At 17.6% G+C, this 26,133-nt stretch overlaps 8 protein-coding genes across 8 annotated transcripts; 3 read left to right on the top strand and 5 right to left on the bottom strand.

The window, feature by feature from the left end:
• Positions 1-240: 240 nt before the first annotated feature.
• PGAL8A_00018200 (cysteine desulfuration protein SufE, putative) lies at positions 241-1,626 on the top strand (the record flags this gene model as incomplete). Its single annotated transcript, XM_028671586.1, has 4 exons — positions 241-599; positions 979-1,057; positions 1,146-1,227; positions 1,418-1,626. 4 exons carry the CDS (start codon positions 241-243, stop codon positions 1,624-1,626), a joined length of 729 nt encoding a protein of 242 aa, XP_028528224.1.
• A 1,790-nt stretch (positions 1,627-3,416) lies between these two features.
• Positions 3,417-5,033, top strand: PAT (pantothenate transporter, putative; the record flags this gene model as incomplete). Its single annotated transcript, XM_028671585.1, has 1 exon — positions 3,417-5,033. The coding sequence occupies one exon, from the start codon at positions 3,417-3,419 to the stop codon at positions 5,031-5,033; it is 1,617 nt and encodes a 538-aa protein (XP_028528223.1).
• A 3,408-nt stretch (positions 5,034-8,441) lies between these two features.
• PGAL8A_00018000 (conserved Plasmodium protein, unknown function) lies at positions 8,442-10,910 on the bottom strand (the record flags this gene model as incomplete). The annotated part of the gene is made up of 1 exon (XM_028671584.1): positions 8,442-10,910. The coding sequence occupies one exon, from the start codon at positions 10,908-10,910 to the stop codon at positions 8,442-8,444; it is 2,469 nt and encodes an 822-aa protein (XP_028528222.1).
• Positions 10,911-14,135: 3,225 nt separating this feature from the next.
• Positions 14,136-14,537, bottom strand: PGAL8A_00017900 (transcription factor, putative; the record flags this gene model as incomplete). The annotated part of the gene is made up of 2 exons (XM_028671583.1): positions 14,136-14,257; positions 14,339-14,537. 2 exons carry the CDS (start codon positions 14,535-14,537, stop codon positions 14,136-14,138), a joined length of 321 nt encoding a protein of 106 aa, XP_028528221.1.
• An 869-nt stretch (positions 14,538-15,406) lies between these two features.
• Positions 15,407-16,819, top strand: ASL (adenylosuccinate lyase, putative; the record flags this gene model as incomplete). Its single annotated transcript, XM_028671582.1, has 1 exon — positions 15,407-16,819. One exon carries the CDS (start codon positions 15,407-15,409, stop codon positions 16,817-16,819), a length of 1,413 nt encoding a protein of 470 aa, XP_028528220.1.
• A 1,504-nt stretch (positions 16,820-18,323) lies between these two features.
• On the bottom strand, positions 18,324-18,818 carry MSP2 (merozoite surface protein 2, putative; the record flags this gene model as incomplete). The annotated part of the gene is made up of 1 exon (XM_028671581.1): positions 18,324-18,818. One exon carries the CDS (start codon positions 18,816-18,818, stop codon positions 18,324-18,326), a length of 495 nt encoding a protein of 164 aa, XP_028528219.1.
• A 674-nt stretch (positions 18,819-19,492) lies between these two features.
• Positions 19,493-20,849, bottom strand: MSP5 (merozoite surface protein 5, putative; the record flags this gene model as incomplete). Its single annotated transcript, XM_028671580.1, has 2 exons — positions 19,493-19,794; positions 20,006-20,849. 2 exons carry the CDS (start codon positions 20,847-20,849, stop codon positions 19,493-19,495), a joined length of 1,146 nt encoding a protein of 381 aa, XP_028528218.1.
• Positions 20,850-21,467: 618 nt separating this feature from the next.
• Positions 21,468-22,340, bottom strand: MSP4 (merozoite surface protein 4, putative; the record flags this gene model as incomplete). Its single annotated transcript, XM_028671579.1, has 2 exons — positions 21,468-21,751; positions 21,947-22,340. 2 exons carry the CDS (start codon positions 22,338-22,340, stop codon positions 21,468-21,470), a joined length of 678 nt encoding a protein of 225 aa, XP_028528217.1.
• Between the last annotated feature and the right edge of the window lie 3,793 nt (positions 22,341-26,133).

The following is a 26,133-nucleotide window of genomic DNA, read 5'->3' as shown; positions in this document are numbered from 1 at the left end:
ATATTTATAAATATATTTCATATGCATTCTCAATACCTTCTTAAAATATGAATTTTTATGTATTTTAATTTTCACATTTTTTTTTATAACCATGATTTAATGAATATGTTTTTTTAATATATTTTATTAATTGAAGTAAATTTTTTTGTTTGTTAATACTTATATATTTGTTTTAATTTGTTCCAACAGGAAAATGAACACTTTTTATAGATTATATAAATTTAGCTTGTTTAAAAAAAAATGAATAAAAAGAAATTCAAAAGAATTTTCTTCATTTTTATTCATATTATTTGTTACTTTTCCATTTTAATTAATTCTATGAATAAAAGAAAAAATAACAAAAAAACAAATTTTAAAATAAAAAGATTAATTTTATTGAAGGAAAAAAAATTACACAAAATTAAATCAAACTTTATATTATATATAAAAAATTATGAATTAAGAAATAAAAAAAGAAAAAATAATTTAAATGATATTTTTAATCAACTATCAGGAAATAAAAATCATGAAAATTTAAATATTGAACATTACAATTTAACACCAAAATTAAAAAAAACCGTTCAGTTTTTCCAATCAATGCCTAATAATCCTTATTATAAGTTAGTATTCTAATATAATATATATTAAGAAAAAGAATTTATTTTTGTATAAATGTAATATAGTTTTACTTTTTTCATATTTGTATTAAAAAAAAAACTTATTTTTATTTTTAAAACAAAAAAAATTATCTAAAAATATTTTTTATGTATATTTATATTATATTCTACGTCAATGATTTTAATCTAACAAAACATTTCATTAAAATCTAAAATTAAAATATATATATATATATATATATATATATAGTTAGACTTACATCAACCTAAAACGTAAAATATCTACTTTACATGTATACACAATTATATTTGTTTTATGTTTTTTAATTATAAAGTAAAATATCCTTGCATTTTTATATATTATAAAAAAAACTTTTTTTAGAAGTCAACAAGTAATATTATTAGGTAAGAAATGTTCACCAATGCCATGTGAATTTAAAACTAGACAGAATCAAGTCTTGGTAAGGTGTAAAATAAAAAACTTTTTTTTTTTTTTTTTTTTTTTTTATTATTAATATTATTTGAATACAATATATATATATTTATTAGGGGTGTCAATCAACTGTTTATATATATCCAAATGTAGAATTAAATGAAAATAAGAAATCAATAGTATGGTTAGGAGATTCAGGTAAAATATAATTTATTTTTCTTTATTATATATTAGTTTTATATATATAAATAAATAATTCTATAATATAAATGAAAAAGTTTGCTTACACATATAAATAAAAATTTATAATTAATATTATTTTTGTTTCTTCTTTTACTGTGTTATAATATTCTGAATATTTTATATTAAAATATATACTTAATTATAGACGGATTACTAACAAAAGGAATTGTTTATATTTTAATTGATGGCTTAAGTGGATACTCACCTGAAGAAATCTTAAAAGTAAACCCAAACTTTATTACTTTAACAGGTATTTCTGAATTTTTAACAATGAGCAGAATAAATGGATATTTAAATATTATGAATAAAATAAAAATGTTTTCAACGAATATTTTAAAAAATATAGAAAAGTAATTTACAAATTTTTTTCTTTTTTTTTTTTGCATCTTTATTGTATATTCTCACTAAATAAAAAAAAATATATTTATTAATTAAGAATACTACATAATTTTTAAAAACCAATTTAAAATTTCTATCATTTTTTGTCATTATTATTTTTAAAAATCATTATGTTCAACTCTTAAGAATATCTTATTTGTAAATAACTATGATTATTAACAAAACATATTTAAGAAAAAAAAAAAAAAAAAAATAACTAAAATAAAATACCTAAATAATTTTATTATTTAAAAATACTATCATAAAATATTTTAAAAGTGAACCTATTTATATATATTTATAAAGTTTAAAAAAAACACTTAAATTTTTTTCTCTTCCAGTATTTCATTTTGGCTAGCTGAATGTTTATGAACAAAAAATTTTCCTTAAAAACATAAATAAATAAATAAATAAATAAATATATATATATATATATACTTTAAAATAATATTGTAATTTAATTGATGATATATTATATACATAAAATACAAAATAAAGAAGTAAATTTATATTTATATTATTTTTTTTCTTCTTTTTTTTCTAATATACTGTGCATTTTTTTTCGAAAAGAAAAATAGATAAGAATTAAAAAAAAAATCCTTAGCTGTGTGTTGACTTTATATATATTTATATATTATATTTAATTAAAATTGTAATTATCCATTAAATTAAGTTTTTACTTTTGAAGATTATTAATCATTCAAACTTTATGCATGTTTTACTAAAAATTATTAAAAGATTTTTATTCCTTAAAAAAAGCGTTGTAAAAAAGTTAAATTATTACTTTTTGTTATTTTTAAATGAAAATAATTGGAGTTTATAAAAAAACTCAATTCACTGAACTTTTGGAATTAAATTATTTTGGAAGTTCTGGAAAACATATATTTAATGAAATATTACTTAGATAATTATAACATTTGTAAATGAGGTTTTTTTATTTCCTTTGATTTTATGACTTTCAGTTGCATTAGTATTTTGTGCATATTTTTTTCTTTTTGCATTTTTCTTTTTTTTTTTTTTTTTAATAAGCTCTTAAATTTTTTTAATGATTTTAAATTAAATTATTCATATTAATACGTATATATATAATTATAAATGCATAAGCACCATCTACAACATTTTCGTATAATATTTTATTTATATAAATTTCCTATCTCATTTTCGTTTGTTTAAAATTTATAAATTTCTTTTTTCTTTTTTTTTTTTTTTTTTTTTTTTTTGTTTTAAAGTTTTTATGAAATTATAAGTTTCTTTTATGTAAATTTTTTTCTTTTTATATATATAGTTATTTTTAATAATTAAATTCCTAAGATTTATATATCTTTTAAATATCGGCCTTCATTTTTTCATAGTAATAACATTACACAGTAAATTTCATTATCTCCCGTCTTTTATATTTGTTTTTTTTTTTTTTTTTTTTGTTTTTTTTATGTTTGTTTAATTTTTTTTTTTTATGTTATAATTTTAAATGAAGTTTAATGAAACTTCCTATAATTTTATTCATAAAAAACATTTTAATGAAATGAAAATTACAACATTAGTGAATGTGTATTTAATATTTAAGAAATATGAGCAAGTAAACAGATAGAAAATTAAGAAGATTTAAATTTTTTTTCTATATTTATTTCATTTTATTTATTTATTTTTTTTTTTTTTTTCTTTCTTTTTTTTTTTGGTTTATCAATTGTCTTTCTATATTTTACAAAATATAAAAATTATAATCGTTAAAACTTTGACAATATAAATTATATATATATATATATATAATGAATATAGATCCATGTATTAAGGAAAAAGAAAATGAAGAAACTAATAATATATTATGTGAAGAAACGGAAACACTTGTTGATTCAGGAATATATGATAAAGCTTTAAAAGATGGCTTAAAAAAAAGAAGTTCCAGTCTAAAAAGAGATATAAAACATGATTTGGCATTTCACAAATCTTTAGCTGTAGTAAATATAGCTGCAGGTTTAGATGGATGTGATGATCAATTATTACCTGCAAGTTTCAGAGCTTTAGAAGCAGATTTAGATTTGCATCCTTCATTATTGGGATATATTACATTAGTTCAAACATTAATGCTAAGTTTATTTAGTCCTATTTGGGGATTTTTATCGGATAAATACTCAAGAAAATGGATGTTAGTATTTGGTACAGCTTTATGGGGAATAGCAACAATACTTCTAGCAAATATAAACGATTTTGCTCATATACTATTTTTTAGAGCAATAAATGGTTTAGCATTGGGAAGTATTGGTCCTATATCTCAAAGTATTTTAGCAGATGCAGCAAAAAATGAATCTTTAGGGTTATCATTTGGTCTAGTTCAATTATCATCTAGTACAGGTAGATTAATTGGTGGAGTTATAACAACAACAGTAGCATTAAAATATTTTGGAGGAATCAGAGGTTGGAGGTTATGTTTTATCGTTGTAGGAATATTAAGTATTCTTTTAAGTATAACGGTAGCACTATTTGTTGATGACGCACCTAGGCAGATTAGAAAAAAGGAAAAAGTGGAATATATAAATGATGATATAGATGCAGGAACAGGTGGTATAAGAATAATCAATAACAATAGTCATTCTTATATATTGTATAAAAATATTGTTGATATACTGAAGGATAGTTTATCGAAAAAAAGTATAATTATTATACTTTTAGAAGGTTTTACAGGCACTATACCATGGTTAGCATTAAGTTTTAATACTATGTTTTTTCAATACTGTGGATTAACCGATTTACAAGCAGCTGTGATAACAGGTTTCTTATTAGTTGGAGCTGCATTAGGAGGAGTAATTGGTGGACTTTTTGGGGATGTAATGCATGATATATCTAATGATCATGGAAGACCATTTCTTGGACAATTAGCAATGTTTGGTAGAGTACCATTAGTTATATTAACATATATTGTAATACCAAAAAGACAAGAAAGTTTTGAATTATTTGCTTTATCTTGTTTCTGTCTTGGAATGTCTTCTATCGCTGGAGTAGCCGTTAATAGACCTATTGTATCTGATATCATTAGACCAGATTATAGAGGAACTGTTTTTTCATTAACTATTGCTATTGAAGGAGTTGGATCATCTTTAATTGGTGCTCCCTTATTTGGTTATTTAGCTGAAAATGTATTTAATTATCAAAATAACAATTTACTAATTTCTGATATGTCTGAAGATTTAAGAAAGAATAATGCTGAAGCTCTTTCAAAAACTTTATTATACTTAACTTTAATACCATGGATATTGTCTTTTGTATTTTACAGTTTATTACATTTCACATATGGTAAAGAATATAGAAAAATGAATAAGATAATTGAGAATGAATATAAATATGATGATGAGGATGAAGAAACAGTTGCTGAAAAATTGGAAAAATAAATTCAGAAGATTATTCAAATATACAAATAAAAAATGAATTAACATAACAAATTTAAAATATTATTAAATAAATGTATATAATGAAAAAAAAAAAAAAAAAAAAAAAAAAAAAATTAATAAAAATATATATTAGTTTAAAATAATAAAAAAAAAAAAAAATAAATAAATAAAAGATTATAGAATAATTTATAGAACATATTCCATACGTATAAAAAAATTAAAATAAAATTTGGGAATAAATGTAAAATTAACGATTAATATGTTTAAAATTAAAATATTATTATTATCATTTATATTACAATAATTTTTTTTTTTTTTTTTTTTATTATTTACACTTTTATACTCAAATATCATTTTTAATTTGAAGCTTTTTATAATTACTATTATGATTATTTTTTATTCATTATCTAATTACTTTTTTAATTTTGCTTTATGTTTTTGTCTTTTTTTTTTTTTTCTTTTTTTTTTTTTTTTTTTNTTTTTTTTTTTTTTTTTTTTTTTTTTTTTTTTTTTTATAAGTTTCACCTTTTTTAATCTTTTCAATTTATCTTTATACTCTCTTTGTTATACTTTATTTTATTATTATTATGTTTTTTTTTTTACAATTCTCATTTATTTTATATATTAATTTATATGATAATTTTTACTGTTTATATTTTTGTTATACTTAAAAATCATTTTTTTTTTGAAAAGTTTTTGTATATTTTTCCATTTATATTTTTAAAATAATTATAAATATATATTTATATATATATATATATTTCTTTTAAATCAAAAAATTAGAATGAATTACATTTATTTAAAATAATTTATCAACATTCTTTTTTTTGTTATCTCTTAAAATGGTTTAATATATATATATATTAGCAGATGTATAATTAAAATTTCTGCAATAATATAATTACATATAAATTAATTGTCTAAATAAATATAGGTAAGAAAATAATTTTATGTTCACAATAAATCCTAGAATATATTTTTTTATTTTAAAAATTTAAGAAAAGCATTAGTCCTATTTTATATTAATGAAAAATGATGAAGTTTATCAAAAAGAAAAAAACATCTACATAATAATAACTTAAAAAGTATAATTAATAGTGTAGGTTTCTTATTTTTTTTTTTTATAATGTTTTAAAAATTCATATATTTACAGTATAAAAAATCTCAACTGTCCAAATAATTTAAAATATATACCTCTAATGTAATTTATATTTATTTTATCCTTTCTAAAGTAGTTGAATTTAGAAAAAAAAAAATTGTTATGGCAATTGAATATTATAGAAACCCAGCTATTATTTATGAAAATATTTCTATAAATTATTATTTAAAATTATTTAAATATATTCCTAATTTATCTTTTTAAAAAAAAAAATAGAGGTGAGAAAAATGAAAATAAATAAACTCTAATTTTATTTGGTTTTATACATTTTACATAGATTTTCATTATTATATTAAAAAAAATATTCTTTTATTCTTTTTTCTTTTTAATTATTATTTAACTAGTTTAATAAAAAATACAAGCAAAAAATGAAGGTTATGATTCCCTAATAACAAATAGAATAAATTTCAATATTTATGTGGAAGATTTAAAATTTTTTTTGAATATTTCTAAAAAGTAAAAAAAAAAAATATATCTAATAAAAGATATTTACGTTCTTTTATATTAATAACTTCTAAAATATTCAGATATATTATACACATTATTTTAAGTTTATTATTTTTTGTTCATGCACAATATTTTATCTATATTTTTAAACTATTTATAAAAAAAAAGTTAATATTTAACTAAGAATGACTATATTTAAAAAATATGTATTTATTATATATATATTTCTATTTTTCATAAAATAGTATATTTTTTAAATCTTAATATTATTTTACAAAGTAAAAATAAATGTTAAATTAAAAAGTTCTGTTAATTAGAATGTCTACACTATTTTTAAAATAATAAAAAATTTAAAATATGAACTATTATATAGACACTAATAAGAATATAGATATTAATAAATATATAAACAGAATGTGAATAATAATAAAAATGCAAATTGTATGATAAGCAATGTTAATGAATATGTAGATGAAAATTTTATTAAAGAATAAAAAAGTAAAGAATAACAAAACTAATATTATTAAAAGTATGACTTTATTTAATTGTAATATAAGTAAATATAAGTAGAAATATATATGAGAAAATTTTGAGGAATTATGATAAAATTATTAAATAAAAGCATAATATAAATTTTTTTGAGTTCGAAAATGTTTTGCTTATTATAACAAATATATAAAAATATCAAAACAATTTAAAAAAATGTAAAGGGTTTATTAACATTTTCTCGAAACATTCCATTACAATTCAAAGTGATATATTTTTTTTTTTGCTAACAAAATTCTGGTATACTTTATATATTTTTTATTCTCAACTCGTTTTAAAGATTTTTTTATAAAATTTAAAAATAAAAAAAAGTATTATCATTTTAATGTGCCTACCTAACTATAAATCATGTTGTTGATTTTATCGAAATTATCATTATTATTACTATATGAATTTAATGTCTTTATTACTTTATTTATTTATTATTTTTTTTTTTTTTATTTAAATACAATATAGGAATAAAATCTCACTTATTACCCTCAAACTGAATGAGTTGTATTGGAATATCAAATGAAGAAAAACATTCCTTAAGTAAAATTTCAGATAATAATAAAAAAAAAAAAAAAAAAAAAATTTATTTTTTTATTGATTATTTTTAGCGTAATATATTCATAAAGCTATCTTTTATTTTATAAATATATATAAAAACTAAAATCTACTAAGAAACAGTTTTATTATTAAAACTTAACCTTTAATTACAATATATATTTTTATATTTTTTTTTTTTTATAATTCATTTATCTAAATTTAATTTATATTATTTTAAAATAAGTAATAATATATTTTCATTTTATATTATAATTGTGTTTATATTATTATATATTATTCTCAAATAATAAAAAGTTAAAAAGTGTAAATATAAAAGCAGGAAAATTAACATCTAATATAATAAATATATAAAAGGTACAAATATATATGACTTCATAAAATATATTTTAAATTGTTCTTTATAAAAGAATATTATATAGATATGAATTTTTAAAACAAAAAAAGTTAATCACAATAAAAATTTAATAATATAAATGTTATTCAAACAACACTTTAATATTTTTACACTTTAAATAATTCTTTTTTAATAATTTTATATTTTTATTTATTTATTTATTTATTTTTTTTTTTTTAAAATATATAAAAGATCAACTAAAAATATATATATAATTAAAAAGGTTAATAATTATTACTAAAAATTAATATTTTAATTATTTAAATAAATTATGTATTATTTTAATTGTTGATAAGATTATATGAATTATAATCTATACATTATCATTAAGTAGTTTTTTAGATTTATTTAATTCATTGTTATAAAATATATAAAAATTGAATATTTCATTATAATTTAATTCATTGAAATTTGCAAAAATATTGTAAAAATACATATCTTCTTGACCGTTTTTTTCAAAGAAATCATTTGTTTCTTTCATTGTATTAAATAAATAATCATAAAAATTATTTTTCTTATTATTCGTATTTAATTCATCTTCATTTAATAATAAAGATTTGTTTAATTTTATTATATCTTCATTATTTTCAAAAATTGAAAAATTACTGGAATTTTTCTTTGCATATTTATTTAATATTTTTACACTTTTCTTAAAAATATTTTTACAATCATAAATAATAAATTCTTTAAATAATTTTACTATGTTATTTATATCGTTTGATTGGCAATAAATGCTTCTTCCTGTTATTATTTCAAATAAGAAATTAAAAATATTAATGTAGAAACTTAAATCAAGTTCATTTTCTATACATTTTATATGAAACCAAAAGTATAAACCAAATTTCTTTAATTTCCAGTTTTTCAAAACAATTCCTATAGCTTTAATTGTGTTTAATAAAAATATCTTTAGTTCAAATTTTGTTAAAATTATTTTTTTTTTATTATTTATGACTTTTTGAACTTCTGCATTTTGTTCTAAATGTAATAATTCTTTATATTCCTTTTCTATACATTTATTATTTTGAGAAAAATCCTTAAGGTCATATTTAGGTATTGCATTAATATATTTATTATTAATAATATTTTTCTTCTGTATTAAACTTTTTATTATTTTATAATTTTCATCGTTTAATTTTTTGTATGAATTATTATTCAAATCTTTTTTTCTCTTTGATATTTTTTTTATAGCATTTTTGTTATTATTTGCGTCTTTTAAATTTATACTACTTGAATATAATTCATTATTATTCTTATTATCTTTAATAAATATCATTTCTTTTTTAGTTATGAATTGATTTTTATTATTTTTATGGTCAACATCTATGTTTTTTAATTTATCAACTAAGTTGTTACTTAATATACTTGTATTTTTTAATTCATAATTATTTTTGTTTGCATCATTAACATTATTCATTTGAATAACACAATTCATTGAATCTTTTATGTCAACATTTTTTTTAGCTACAGAATTATTTTTCAAAAATTTTAATTTATCCTCATTTTTATTAATATGATTTATTTTATCTTGTTTAATTTGTGAGTTTTTTAAATTATTATGCGATTTTTCTAAAATATCTTTTGATATATTTGTGTTACTTCTTATTTTATCATTTTCTGTATTTTTATTGAATTTCATATTTAGAAAATACATATTATTATTTTCACAATTGAAATTATTCATATTATTTACAACAGTTAAATCATTCATATTACTTATATTATTTAAATTGTTTACACTTCTTATACTTTTAATTGTATTTATATTATTCATTGTTTCACTTTTATTATTTACTCTTCTAATTCTATTATTATCATTATATGTAAAATGTGAAAAGTTATCAATATTTCTAATGTTTTTCAAATTAATTATATCATTAATGCTTTTATTATTTTCATTAAAATAATTCATTAAATTTGAACTTTTATCATTAATTTTGTTATTATGTATAACGTCATTTTTAATATTTACATTAGTATTATAACTTTTATTTAAATTATTTAGATTATTGTTATTTAAATTATGTTTTATAATATTACTGTTTTTATTTATATAATTAATATTATTGGAAATATATTTATTATTAATATTATTTGAATATAAATTATGATTTACGAAATTTTCATTTTTATATGTTAATTCCATTGCATTTTCATATTTTTTAATTTTATCATCTATATTATTTTTAATATAATAATTTGTGTTGTATTCATTTTTTAAATTTACATTATTTAATTTTTTATTTACACAAAATGCAATATCAATATCATTTATATTCTTATTAATTTCATTTTCTTGATTAATGAAATTTTGAATATTATTGTTAGAATTATTATATAAGAAACTGTTATTATTATCTTGATAAATGTTTAACTCTTTTATATTATATTTATGAGTTATATTATTAATTGAAACATAATCACTATTTTGATTATTATTATTCTCCTCAATTTTATTTGTATTTTCTTCTAAAATATTAGTAGTATTAGAATAATTCTTTTCTTCATGTATTACAAATCTTTCTTTTTCATCACCCTTATTTTCAATATGGTAAATATTTGAAATTTCATCCGTCGTTGTAGATATAGAATCTGTAGTGATTATATCATATTTTCCTTTACAAAAATCTTTATTTTCCTTTATATCATCATTTTGTTTGATTTCCATAATATTTATTAAAAATTTATTATATTCATTGTCATCAAAATCTTTTACTTTTTTATAACTTTTAGGAATTTCTTTATCTATTTTCAATTTCACATTCATTTTACTTTCTTCAGTCATTTTTATCTTTTTTTAATATACATTTATATAATTATTTACTTTTTCATCCAATTTCCATATGATAAATAATCATAATTCATTATAAAAAATATAAAATAAAATTTTTTAATTTATAAAATTCATTAATTTCGTGTTATATATATATATATAAAAGGAAATGAATAAAAAAGAAGTGAAGATAAAAAAAAAAAAAAAAAAAAAAAAAAAAAAAAAAAAAAAAGAATAAGAAATTAATAAATACATACATTTATTTGTTTTAACATTATACATTTCTTAAAAATAAATCCTATAAAAATATAAAAACTTCTGAATCTTACATAGGACGAAGTTACTATATATTTTCCATTTATATAAAATTTTTATCTAATGAATATTTTTAAAACATTATTTTGTGTATATAACTAATAATTATTAATTAATTTAATATAAAAAAAAAATTATTATTTCCAATATTATTTTAATATTCTTTTTTTTTCTTCTTATTTTTTTTTATAATAAAATTCATTAAAGAAAAAATTCTTTAAATGAATATTTTATGCTTATTAGTATATATACCTTGATTCATTTTATTTGTATAAATATATATATATATATATATGTAAAATTAATTTTTCTTATAATTATTTAATATTTTCATAAAAATATAAAAAATAAAATTATTTAATAAAATTTGAAAAGTTTACTTTAGCATTTGAATTCATTATATATTTTTATCATTATGATAATATAAATAATTTTAAGAAATAAAATATACTTATGATATGATTAACCACATACATTTATTATGATGACAAAATACAATTATAATTAAATTTATAAAAGTAACATAATATAAAAATTTTTAACTGAAAAGTTAAAATAATTTAATAAAAAAAAAATTTTAAGGAATTTTTATATAAAAGAAACATATAAATAATTTTTAGTTTTATTTTTATTAATTTTTATATCTGTAAAATTTTAAAACCTCATAAAAAGTAAATAAAAATTGATAAATATTTTATCTCGCTACTTAACCATATTCCTATTATTTCTTTGTTTCACCTAGCATGTTTTCATAAATTTTATACTTTTTATGTCCACAATAATTTGAAGCTACAAATTTGAAGAAATTTTATATTTTTTTATTTTATCAAGTTTTATAAGGGAAATTATCATGAAATACTTATATATATAAAACAAAAAAAAAAAAAAAAAAAAAAAAAAGGTCATTAAAGATAAGAATGATTTACTTCTTTAAATTTTAAAAAAAATATATTATATAATAATAAAATTTAAAATTACAAAATTATACATTTTAAAAAAGAATAAGCAAAATAAATATAACAGAAAAACATCATAATAGGACATACGTATATATACATATACGTATGCATTTATAAATTTTAAAAAAAGTGAACAAAAATTAGTAACATAAAATATAGAATAAGAAGATTTTCATTTAATATTTTTAAACAAAAAAAAAGAAAAAAAAAAATTTAACAATTATCATATTTTTATTTTATATTAATTTTTTTTTTTTTTTTTTTATAAATATTTGTCATATAGTAAAATAGAATAATACAATACATGTAATATAAATACAGAACTTTCATAAAACAAAATTAAAATAAACATTATAATATAATTTGTATTAGAAAATTCAAATATAATAAATTCATTCAAAAATAAAAAATTTATATTGTAAAATTAAACAATTAATAATAAATAACTAATATATAATGATAAACTAGAAACATAATTATTTATATATTACAGATATGAATTTTAAAAAAAAAAACAGAATCATTTTACTAAATATAAAAGAAGAAAAAAAACTTTTAATTTTTTTTTATTATTTACTATTTGTGGCCTCTAAAATTATTTTTGAGAAAAGTAATACTTATATATATTCATTTGAATATATGATACCATTGTTTTCATAAATATAAATAAATTTTTTGACTTTAATATACTTTTAATAAATAAAAATTTCATTCTAGGAATTGTTTTGTTATCATTATTTTAGAGCGTCTTCATACAATTAAAAATTAATGGGTTGCAAAAACATTTTTTTTCATTATTGTCTTAATTTAATTAACTATGTACATTTTCTTAGTATAAAGGTAAATAAAAAGAAGAATAATCGTTTCTATATAAAAAAAATAAATAAAAAAGAAATCGATTTTTTTTTTTTTTTTTTTGTCTTTTTCTTTTTTTTTCTTTTCTTTCATTTAAATTTATCTTATTAATTTATATTATCTTGAAAATACATTCTTATATTTTAAAAATAAAAAATATTAAAATAATAAAAGAACATAATATCAAACAAAAAATATGAAAATTATAATATTTTCAATAAATGAATATTTTTAAGTTGCTCATATTTTTTATATTAATTATGAATATATAAGTTTGATAGAAATAATTTCTGTAAAGAAAAATATGAGGAGTAACTTTTTATTACTTTAATTCTTTTTCATATTATCTTTTTTTTTTTTTTTTTTTTGCATTTTTAAAAAAAATAATTTCAAAATAAATATAAATGTAATTACATATTATAAGTTTTACAAAAAATATAAAAATACAAAAACGTTTATAAACTTAGATATGTGTAAGTATAATTTATTATCAAATTCTTTTTTAACTAAAAGAAAAAGATAAAAATTTAGTATCATTGATAGTAATAAATATCATTTTTAATAAATAAACATATAATTTTTTAACACAATCGAATTTTAATAAAATAATTTTTAATAATTGATATAATAAAATATATATATATATATAATAGAATATACTGATAAATTAGTATGCTGATAAAAATTAAAAATACTAAAAATATATTATGAAAAATCTAAAACTATTTAAAAAATCATCTTTTTTGTAAATTCAATATAAATATAAAAAAATTCATTTTTGCTTAAAAAACTAATATTTCTTTTTTTTTTTTTCTATATAATTCATTCATTTAATTATAATAAAATACATATAAAAATAAAATTAAAGTAACATAAAAATGTGTAAAAAAGCAAAATATTACTATTTTAATATATTATTATATATGAGAAAAAAAGATAAGTATTAATATCAAATGAATTATCAAAAAAAAAAAAAAAAAAACAAAATAAAAAAAAATCTGTTTAAGCAAATAAAAATTAAATATACATATTAATTTTATTTAAAAAATAAAAAAAAAAAAAAAAATACAAAAAAAAAAAAGGTATATAATAATAAAATATAGAAATATTATTCCTTCCAATGATAGTTACATTTAACACAAATATAAAATATCGTGCTGGGTTCATCTGCTGATCTTATTTGTAAACTATAGAAATAAGCTTCATCATTTGTACATTTGGGGCAAACAGCTAAAAACATAAAAAAAAAATATATAAATATGGTTATTTATTTTCATTTTATCTTTTTATTATTTTTTACTTATTTTTAACCTTGTGTTTTAGACATATTTTTATTACTCATATCCACAGCATCTAAGGAAATTGTTTTATTATATTTTTGACAATCAAATTTATTATATATTTTGTTTTTTATTTTATATCTATAATTACATGATTTACAATAAAAATAAACGCCATTTTCAATATGAACTAAAACAATATTGTGACAATTAGGGCAAAAAAAAGCCATTTTTAAAATTATTTTTCTTTAAAATTATTATTTTTTAAAATTATTATTTTTAAATGAAGAATAAACAATAACAAAATAATACACTTTCGATATTCTTTTTATTAAACATTTAATTATTTATTGTTTTCAAAAAAATTTCATGTTCAATTTATTTTTTCCTGTATGTTTTTTTTATTAAACTGTGGTATTGTAATATTTTGTTATTATTGTGTTCTCTAAAAAAAAAAATAAAAACTTTATTTTTATCCATATAAAACTGATAAAATATTCTCTCCAACTCTTTTCTATCAAAACGGAATCTATTAACTATATGTATCATAGATTATTAAAGGAGTAAATGAATAAAGAAAATTCAATTAAATGATAAAAATTGTAATTGGAAAATTCTTTTAAATAATTCATCATTTCTTTTAAAAATTTTTTTCATTAAAATTATTTTTTTATTTGAAAAATATCTAATATTATGAATTTATTTAAAAATAATTTTTATTTTTTAAAATCTTTGTATGTGATATTAAACTTTTATCAATAGTATTGTTTATTTAATTTATTTATATAATAAATTTCCCATTTTTTTAAATCATTCCTTTATTAATATTAACAATTTTTTTTTTTTTTTTTTTTTTTTGTTTCTTTAATTTTCATTTAATATATCATTTTTCGAAATTCAATTTTATTTTTTGACTTTTCATAGGAAATATGTAAAAAATATAAAACTTATATTTATATATAAGTTATAACATCTGTTTAAAACAATGTTGAGTAAAAATAAATCTTATAATTTATAATTTTTTTAGATGAGTTATAAGAATTTAAAAAATATTTAATAAATTTCTTCTTTTTTTTTTTTTTTTTTTTATTTCCTGACAATGGAAAGTCTCATTAAAATAAAAAATATCTCTCCTATTGATGGTAGATATAAAAAACTTTGTGAAGAAATTTCCTCATATTTTTCAGAATATGCTTTAATAAAGTATAGAATAATTGTAGAAATAAAATGGTTGTTATTTTTAAATGAAAAGGAATTCTTTTTTAAGAAATTAAGCGAAAGTGCATTAAAATCATTGAATGAAATAAGTAATGTAATGGATGATGATATCTTAAGAGTGAAAAAAATTGAAGAAGAGACAAATCACGATGTGAAAGCTGTTGAATATTTTATAAAAGAGAAGATTAAATTATCAGAAAACCAGGAATTATTAAATATAAAGGAGTATGTTCATTATTTATGCACAAGTGAAGATATAAATAATATAACATATGGTATATGTATAAAATTATGTTTAAACGATATAATAATACCAAATATAAAAAAAATATTAGATAAATTAAATCAATTAGCAGTAGATTATGCTGATATTTCCTTACTGTCAAAAACACATGGACAACCAGCCTCATCAACTACCTTTGGAAAAGAAATGGCAAATTTTTTTTCAAGAATTTATAATCATTTAAATGTGTTAAAAAAAATAAAAATTTATGGGAAGTTTAATGGGGCTGTTGGGAACTTTAATTCTCATAAAATTGCTGATAAAAATGTTGATTGGATATCTAATATTAAATATTTTATTGAAAATTATTTTAATTTAAACTTTGGTTTATATTGTACTCAAATACAAGATCATGATTATATTTGCGAATTATGTGATGCATTAGCACGTATTAATTCAACACTTATTGATCTATGTGTTGATATGTGGTTATATATTTCTAATAATTTATTAAAACTAAAAATTGTTCAAAAGGAAATAGGAAGTAGTACAATGCCTCATAAAGTTAATCCTATTGATTTTGAAAATGCAGAAGGTAATTTACATTTAGCAAATTCTTTATTCAAATTATTTAGTACAAAGTTACCAATTAGTAGATTACAGAGAGATTTATCTGATTCTACAATTTTACGAAATATAGGTTCTTCATTTTCTTATACACTTATTGCATATAAATCATTACTAAAAGGGTTATCAAAAATTGATATAGAAGAAAAAGCTTTAAATAAAGAATTAAATGAAAACTGGTCAACCTTATCTGAACCTATACAAATTATAATGAAAAAGTATAATTTTCCTGATGCTTATGAAGAGTTAAAAAATTTTACAAGAGGAAAACATGTAAACAAAGAAACTATGCACGAATTTATAAAAACTAAATGCAACTTCTTACCAAAAAATGTTACTGATGAATTAATTAATTTAACTCCACATAGTTATATTGGATATGCAAATTACCTAGCTCAAAATGTTAAAGAACTTACAGAAAAAATGCAAAATACAAATATATAAAAAAAAATATACTTTACAAGAAGACAAAATTAAATGTAAATACATTTCTTTCAATATTTTTACAATTAAATATATAGTCTATTACAGAATATAATTCAAAAAAAAAAAAAAAAAAAAAAAAAAAAAAAAAAAATCCTCTATGTTTTTTGATATAAAAGGTTCTATTTTTTCCAAAATAATTATTTTTTTAACATTTACATATTTATGTATTTTAAATAAATACTAAATAAACTTTCTTTTATGTTAATTATTATATCAGATTCTTATTTTTAAACTTAATCTTATAATAAAGTATTACTTTATGTTTATTGATTACAATTATGTAAATATTGACTTACATTTTTACATAAGATATAAATATCTTCTTTTTTCTTATGTTTCCTTTATTTTGTTAATGTGTAAACTTTTCTATTCCTCAAAAGAAATCTTTTTTTTCTTTTTAATTTATGAGTTTTATTTACAATGATTTCATATTATATGTTTATTATCCTCTTTATCATCTTTTATCTTAATAATTATATTAAAGCAATCTTTCTCTATCAAATATTATAAAAAATATTCTGATTTATCAAAGGCATTATATTTTATATAAACCAAACATATTCTTCTATATATATATGAAAAGAAAACAAAGATTCTTTATTATCATCAAAAAGCAAAAATATTCCTATTAATCTAAAAGTCTTAATTTTGAAAATCGTAAAATATTATTTCGTGTGTATTTTTTTTGAATATTATAGTTTTTGAAATATGAGAACATATTTCTATATTTTATATAGATAAATTATATTTAAAAAAAAATATACAGATATAACATCATATTAAAGGATTAATAATTTTTTTATTAATATATGGGAGTAATAGTATCAATATTTAAATTTTTCATAAACATCGTGACAATTATGTATATTATTTTATTTTATTACACATCACTAAAAGAAAAAAATAATTTTGTTTAAAAATTTGCCTTTCCATAGTCTTATAAAAGGTGTTTCAATTATTAATAAAATTATTAAAGGATGATTTTTATCATAACAAAAAAAAAAAAAAAAAAAAAAAAATAATAAAAGTAAAAGATCCTCATATGTTAATATTATTATTTATTTTATTTTAATTGGCTATTATTACAAAAGATAAAAAAAAAAAAAAAAACAAAAAAAAAAAAAAGTATTTTTTTATTTTTAAATTAATTCTATAGTTTTTTGTTACAATTAAACAAAAAACTTCTAAATAATACAAGTTAAAAATAGAACAATTAAGATTAAAAAATGTCTAATATGTCAATGTTTCTAAATTCAAAAATCTAATACCACTTATTTAATTATTTACCTTTCTTAGACAAAGAACTTTTTAATACATATTACCATAAAATTAAAAAATATAAAAAAATAAAAAAATATTTAACATAGTAAAATATTTTTATTTGCAATGTGTTTCTTATATAAAATATGCATAAATGTAATTTTTATATTTAAAACTAACAAAAAAAAAAAAAGAAAAAACTTTACACAAGTAAAACTAATACAAAAATAGCAGTAGCAGATAATAATGAGAAAAACTTATTAATTGAAGCACCATTATCAGCTCTTCCTTCAACAGGTGGCTCTTCTTGTAATTCCTCCATATGTTCAAGACCTTCGTTTTCCCTACCTCCATCTGCTTGTTCATTGCGAGTTTGATCACATCCTTCTCCAGTACCTCTTCCATCATTACAATCTGTTTGTGTATTTGGTGGAGTGCCACCTTGATTATTGGTTCCTGCTTTAGCACCAGGTGTTCCTTCATTAGCTGTTCTACCTGCATCCCCAGATGCAGTTGCAGTTCCATCCCCAGCTCCAGTTGCTGTGTTGGCAGTTTGCTGTGGGGTAGCAGCTAAATGTCTATTTTTCACTAAAACATTATTATTAAAACTATTTGAATTCTCTTTAATATATTTTTTGAAACTCAGACTAAAAAATAGAAAAAAATTTACAATTGATACAATATTTAATATTTTCATTTCCTCAAAATATTTAAATTATAAAATATTTAAAATTAAAATAGTTTATATTAAAAATTTATCATATAATTAAAAATAAAAAAATTTATTAAATTTTGAAAAATTATATTTAAAATATATTATTTTTTGAAAAAAATAAAATAAATTAAAATAATTATTTTTCACATTATTTTATTTTATTTTTTTTTTTTCTCTGTTCTGATAAACTGCATTTTATCCAAATACATTATTATTTATTTAAAAAATTTACAAAAAAATCGGTGCAAATGAATAATAAAAATCATAAAAGCACATACTTTCCATAATAATATTCTAAAGAATATGTTAAATACATGCACCACAATTATATCACACAATAGTGCACGTTTTATTTCGATAAAAATAAAAAAAATTATATTCATAAAAATATAAATTCGAATAAAATTATATAGTTATTATAATTTTGCTCAGTGATCAATAAAAAATTAACTAGTAAAATTATCAAATTATTAATGTGCACAAAAAAAAAAATTCAAAGAAAAAAAAAAAAAAAATTAAAAAAATGCAATTATTCGATATTTTCTAATTTATCAATATATTATATGTCTTTATTTTTAATTTTTTTTTTTAATGCATTGTTAATAATTAATTGTTTAAAATTAATATTTTTTTAAAAAAAAAAAAAAAAAAAAAAGCTAATTTATTATTATCAAAGAAATAATAGTGTAAATAACTAATGAAAGAAGTGGTTTTAATGAAGATGATTGTGAAATTACACACTGATTTCCTACTAAATAACCCTCCTTACAAATGCATGCTATATTATTATTAGCAGTTGTTATACATATTTTATCATCACCACAACCTCCATTGTTATGTGTGCAAGATTTTTCATTTTCTTCTTCCATCTCCTTTAATTCATTCATATGAGATGCATTTTTTCCTAATTTATATTTTCTTAGACGATTAAAATTATCGAAATTATTGTATTCCGTACCTATGAAAAATAAAATATATAAATGACATATAAAGGAAAATAAAAATTTATTAAAAACTTTCAATTCTCTTTCTAAACGTTCTCTATATTAAACCATATTTATCTTTTATAAGATTTAATCAAATTTTTTTTTTAAAATGTGAATTAAATATTTCTATATTATATGCATTTTTATCTGTATTTTCTATTGATTTATCATGTAATTCATTACCATGACTATTTCTTGGTGTGTCTTCTTCGATTGTTCTTTCAATACGATCTTCTGAATGTACAGATGCATAATCATCTTCAATCACAGTTGGGGTTTCAACTAGTTCTGGACTTTCACCATCTAATTTCTCTTTATTAGTTGGATTTGTTAATTCATTATTTGAATCACCTGTTGAGGAATTTCCTTTACTATGCCCATCAACATCCGTTTGTACATGCTCTGAAACTTCTACTTCTTGTGTTTTGCTAACACTTGTAGCTGCATCACCAGTTTTTACTTCACCACCACTTTCTTCCTCAGTTTGTGGAGGTTTTACTTCTGTAGTTTGTTTGCTTAAATCTGAGGGGGGTGAAGGCACTTCAGGTGCTTTATCAGGTGCAATGGTTTGACTTTGTCCATTTTGATTTTCTTGCTTAGGTACACTAGTTTCAACTTTGGTTACTTGGCCAGAACTTCCATCGCCTTCATTACTAGGAGGTTTTGCATCAGCTGAAGGATTTGGGGAGCTTGCAGTAGGATCACTTGTATGCTCAGGTCCTTTAGGATCACTCTGGGTAGTTAACTGAGTTGTCTTCCCATTTGTGGCAGTTAAAGTTTGTTCACCTTGACTAACACCACTAGCATCAGGGGAAACTTGATCAGCTTGCTTTTCAGCTACATCAGTGGTGGGACTTCTATCTTTATTTTCTTCAACTGATCCTGTAGTTGTTTCATTCAAAAATCTATTGCAAACAAGATTGCTACCCTGATTTAAATTACTAAAAGAATTATTAGAAAAGTTTCTTAAATTTAAACTAAGAAAAGTAAAAAAATTAATAATCAATAGAATTCGCGTTGTAATCATTTTTTCTAATTCCTTTAAAAAATAATGAAAGAAACAAGTGAATTTATATAAATTTAATGTCAAAAGTTTAAAAATATAAATAAATTAAAACTTATTTTAATTTTTTTTCTATTATCATTAATAAAAAAAAAAAAAATAATTATTATTATTTTTTTTAATTATATGAATGAAATTAAATAAATCCTCAGATTCATTGAAGAAAACCCTTTACTGAAAAATTATCAAAAAATCTTAACCGAAAAGATCTGCACGCTTTATACAACTATTATATTAAACATAAAAATTACATAATAAACATATGTTGTTATATATTAAAGAATATACTTTTATCTAATTTTTCTTTAAATTTTAGATGAAAAAAAAAAAAAAAAAAAAAAATTTAATTTATAAAGAATTCCTATTGTTTCTTTTCTTTCTTTATTCATGGCTTAAAAAGGTTCTTAAAATTAATAATTTATTGCAATGCACCCTTCTTAATAATTAGAGTTACTCATTTAGCGTTATTAAATTAATTCAATAAAATAAATATTTTTAAAAAATTAAAAAAAAAAATTTCAACATTTCTTAGAAATATAAAGTTTGTACAATTATACACTCTAAATTTAAATATAGAAAATATTAATTTATTACAGATAAAGTAAGAAAAAAAAATAAACAAATAGAGAAAATTGAATTTAATGAAGATGATTCCGATATTTTCACACATTTATTATTCACTAATTTAAATCCCTCTGTACATATGCATTTCACTCTTCCACCTCCAAGAGATTCACATATTTGATCACTACTACAACCTCCATTGTTATCTGCGCATAGATCTTCATCTTCTTCTCCATCATCTTCACTAGCAGGGGAATCACCTTCTGATTCTGTATCTTTTTGTTGAAGAGTTATATCATCTCCTAAAAAAAAAAAAATGTATAAACATAAATATTTTTATCTGAAAATTTAATAATTAATACTTTCTATAATAAACACATTTTATCAGTATTATTTTTTAATTTAAATTTTTTCACTTTTTTTTTTTTTTTTATTCAAATGATTAACTTATCCAATTAGATATGAAATTGCTATTTGTATAATTTATTTTTATATACCTGAAGTTGCTTCAGATTCATTTTGACGTCTTTGTTTACCTTTCCTTCTTGGTTCAGTTGAACCTTTAGCACCACTTTTAGGTTCCGCAGGACTTGAAGAAGCAGGAACTTCTGCAGGTACAGCACCAGTAACTTTAACTGCACCCCCTGTACCAGAATCTGTACCTGAATCTGTACCTGAATCTGTACCAGAACCCGTATTTTGAACACTTGCAGTTCCAGCAGATCCATCGTTAGAACTACCTGCTGAAGTAGGTGACTGAGTTAAAAATCTTTTTAGTGTTAAGACATTATTATTACTTAAATCATTTGAAAAATTAATACTAGATTTTTCAAAATATAAGCTAAGAAAAATGAAAAAATTAGTTGCTGATAAAAATTTTATTATATTCATTTTATTCAATATTAGGAATTATAAATAGCAAAAAAATAATTGTTGTAAACAATATATTGTCGGAAAATTTTCAATACTAAAATATTTAGAAAAAAAATTTTATAACTAGAATTAAAAAAAGGAAATTCAAAGATACCTTTTTTTCAGTTTTTTTAAAACAATTTTATAATATATTTTATATCTAAATAATTTAAATAATAAAAAAAAAATATATTTTTTCTTTAGTTCTAATTTTGAACTTTTTGAGTTTATGAAAAAAATTGTTAATAGAAAATTTAAACAAAATATTTACAATTTAATTTTTTTTTTTTTTTTAAATAATATCATATAAAAAGATGTGAAAATAAATATTTGTTGTATTTCATGATTTACATACTATTTCAAAATTTTTATTCTAGTGTATATATTAACAAACTTAGATAATGATTTTTTATTAGTATTAATTTCCATAAAACTAAGAAAAACAAAGATCTCCCCTAAATTAACAAACTATCATTTTATTTTTCAATCATCAATTTATTTGAAATGCAATTATTTTATTTATTTTAGATTATATTTATTTTATTAAATATTTAAAGCACCACTGGTATTATTTTTAAAAAACATTTTGTTGTTAATAATTATTATAAAACGTTTATAAATTGTACATATCTATTAAATGAAAATTATAGAAATAACACAGTTAATAATGTACTTTATGCATGTTAATTTTCTCCAATTAGAATGAAGTAAATACAACAAAATATATAAATATTATAATAATATTATGATGCAGAAAATTATAAAAATCGTTACAATTAAATTTTTACTAATTAAAAAACTGCATTAACGTTATAAATAATTTGGTAAAATGCACCTATTTAAAAGTAAAAAAAAAAAAAAAAAAAATTTTTTTCTTTATTGTTTTATTTTTAACAAATATATTTGTTTGTGAAACTTTTAAAATATCTTGACTTTTAATATGTGTAACAACTCAAATGTTTTCCTTAATTATATATTTTATATTTAAAATAAAAGAAAATTATCTTTTAAAATTGATGTTAAAAAAAAAAAAAAAGTATATTAATAAACACGTAAGTATGTATGTGGAAAAAAGTTCAATTAAAATAATATCTCAATTATTAATAGTTGTCTTTTAATAACTTAAAACATTCATGAACACACACACTCCACACATCCAGTTTTATTACATTAACACATTTTACAAGAATAACATCTTTAATTATTATTTCTGAATAGTCTTTTGTAATTTACTCCACATACTTATGACTTTTAATTGGTTTATTCATTACATATTTTTGCATGTTTCTTAAGAATACTATGATAATTTTATGAATTTTATTTAACATCTGGAATTTTTTATAGAATAGAAAGATATACAAAAATGTGTTAGAAAAAGAAAAATTTTCTACAAAATAATTACTAACATGTTCTTGATATTTTTATTTGTTCATTTGTTAAACTATTTATATTATAAATATAAAAATATAATTCGTATCAAACAAATCGTCGTTATCTATTTTATTTTTTGCAAGAGGATTTTTGACTGTCGTTGTACGTTCATATTATTATTGATCATTTCATTTCTTTATCTTAATATTTAATGTTTACGTCTTTATTTTTTTTAATTTCATGTGTTTTTTTTATTTTAAATTATTATTATTATTTCCTTTTTACTGAATCGTTTTTTTTTTCTTCTTCTTCTTTTCATGAGAAGCAGCACCATTTGCATGACATTAAGTAGATACAATAAGATTTTTTTTTTTTTTTTTTTGTATTTTTTAATTATTTTGATTCTATGAATTTATTTTGCTATATTAAAAGCTAAACTGTATTCAATGATATTTCTATAACTACCATGACGTTGCAATTTACCATCGTATAACGTTTAGCAAATACTTAAGTCAATCATTAATTTTTTAATATTTTTGTCTTTCATAAATGTACTTGTATATTCTTTTAGGAATTATTTAATTTTCCTAAAGAATTATTAAGCAAAAAATTCTTCAAAATAAAATATCAAAAAAAAGAATATATTCAAAGCTCTTAAAATTTTTATTACGTTATTTTTTTTTTTAATTATTTTCTAATTATAAAATAAAAAAAAATAATATAAATTTCTTTTATTGAGTAAATTATATAATCCCCCCCCAAAAAAAAAAAAAAAAAATTAATAAGATATCTCTACATTCTAAAAAATAGAATTCTAAAATATATTAGAAAGGAAATGTATTAATTGAATAAGTATAAGTATCTTGTAAGTATATATTCCAAATAAGTATAAAAATTTATAAATAAAAATGTAAAATTAAGTATGTAACAATTCTATATAAATTAGGAAATACAGAAATAAATTATTATAAAATAGTATATATGTCTTATAAAAGTTAATTATGAAAAATAAAGAATTTTACTTATTAAACTAATAAATAAAATTGAAATTAAAATATTATTATAATAAATAAAATGTAAATGTAATAATTAAAATAAAAATTAAAAAATTTATTTATATAATAAAAAAAAAAAAATTTCTATATATTTATAGACTAACATAATATGAACTTTCGTATTTTTGATCTTTATAATATTTGTAATCAAAATTTTTTTTTCATATTTATACAGATTAATAGATACAACCATATAAAAAAAATTATGAACTTCTAAACTGTTTTAAAAAAGTCATTATATATTTTACCTTTTAAAATTATAATTTACACAACTCTATTTTCAAATTTTATTTTTATTTTATTATAAATATTTAATCTTTTTTAATTAGTTCATAAAAAATAAATCATTAAAAAGAATTATAACATTTTTAATATAATGTTTAATTTATATTTACTTTTTTTTTTTTTTTTTTCCTTCTTTTAGCTTAATTGTTTGTTATTTTTTTATATTATGTTATTTTTTCTTTCCTAAATGTTTCCTATTAATATTTTCTTTATATTGAAATTATTATTTTTTCTTTTTTTTTAATCTTCTATTTTTTATTAATTCCTCCTTGAATATCTATCATAAATTAATTGTAGTATAATATTTAAGAAAATTCTTACAACGTAATTAATATAATAAAATTATTTGCTTTTCTTTTTTTTTTTTTTTATGTTGACTTGTCTATATTTTCTATTATAAAAAAATATTCTCTTGTTTTTTTTTAAAACTCTTGAACTTTTAATTTTAATTTTTCTTTTAATTTATAATATCTAATATCTTTCTTATGTTTGTAAAAAATATTATTTTTTTATCTCACACTAATGAAATAAGTAAAAAAAATTACAATTATAATAAATTTATTATTTCTAAAAATCTCGAAGAAATACAAAGGATAAATATTCCATCTTAATGTTTATTAAAGTAAAAAATAAATTGTATATTTTGAAATTAAGATTTTAACTTATTTGTAATTATGAAAAAAAATTGAAAAATAAAATATTTATTGTAAAAAGTAATTTTAATAATACACATAAATACTCCAGTTGTAAAAAATTCCAGAACTAGAGAGACAACGTAATATTCTATTTAACCAATATATATTTTCTTATTCTATAATCATTCCTTCTTGATTTACAAAATAATTTCAAAAATCTAACTTTCAAAAAAAATGTAAGATCTAATTTTATTTTTTAACGTATAATGAAAAACAAAAAAAAAAAAAAAAAAAAATGAATAAAAGGTATGTCCTTATATTTATTAATATTAAAATAGCTATATGTTTTAATAAAACCTATATATATTTTTTTATATGTTTTGTTTAAAAAAAAAAGTTACATTTATAAAAAAAAAAAAAAAAAAA

The sequence above is a fragment of the Plasmodium gallinaceum genome (assembly GCF_900005855.1).
Source record: "Plasmodium gallinaceum strain 8A genome assembly, contig: PGAL8A_v1_10, whole genome shotgun sequence".
NCBI classification, from domain to species: Eukaryota; Apicomplexa; class Aconoidasida; order Haemosporida; family Plasmodiidae; genus Plasmodium; species Plasmodium gallinaceum.
Note: the sequence above shows the minus strand (reverse complement) of the source record. Positions and strands in the feature narration are given on the sequence as shown.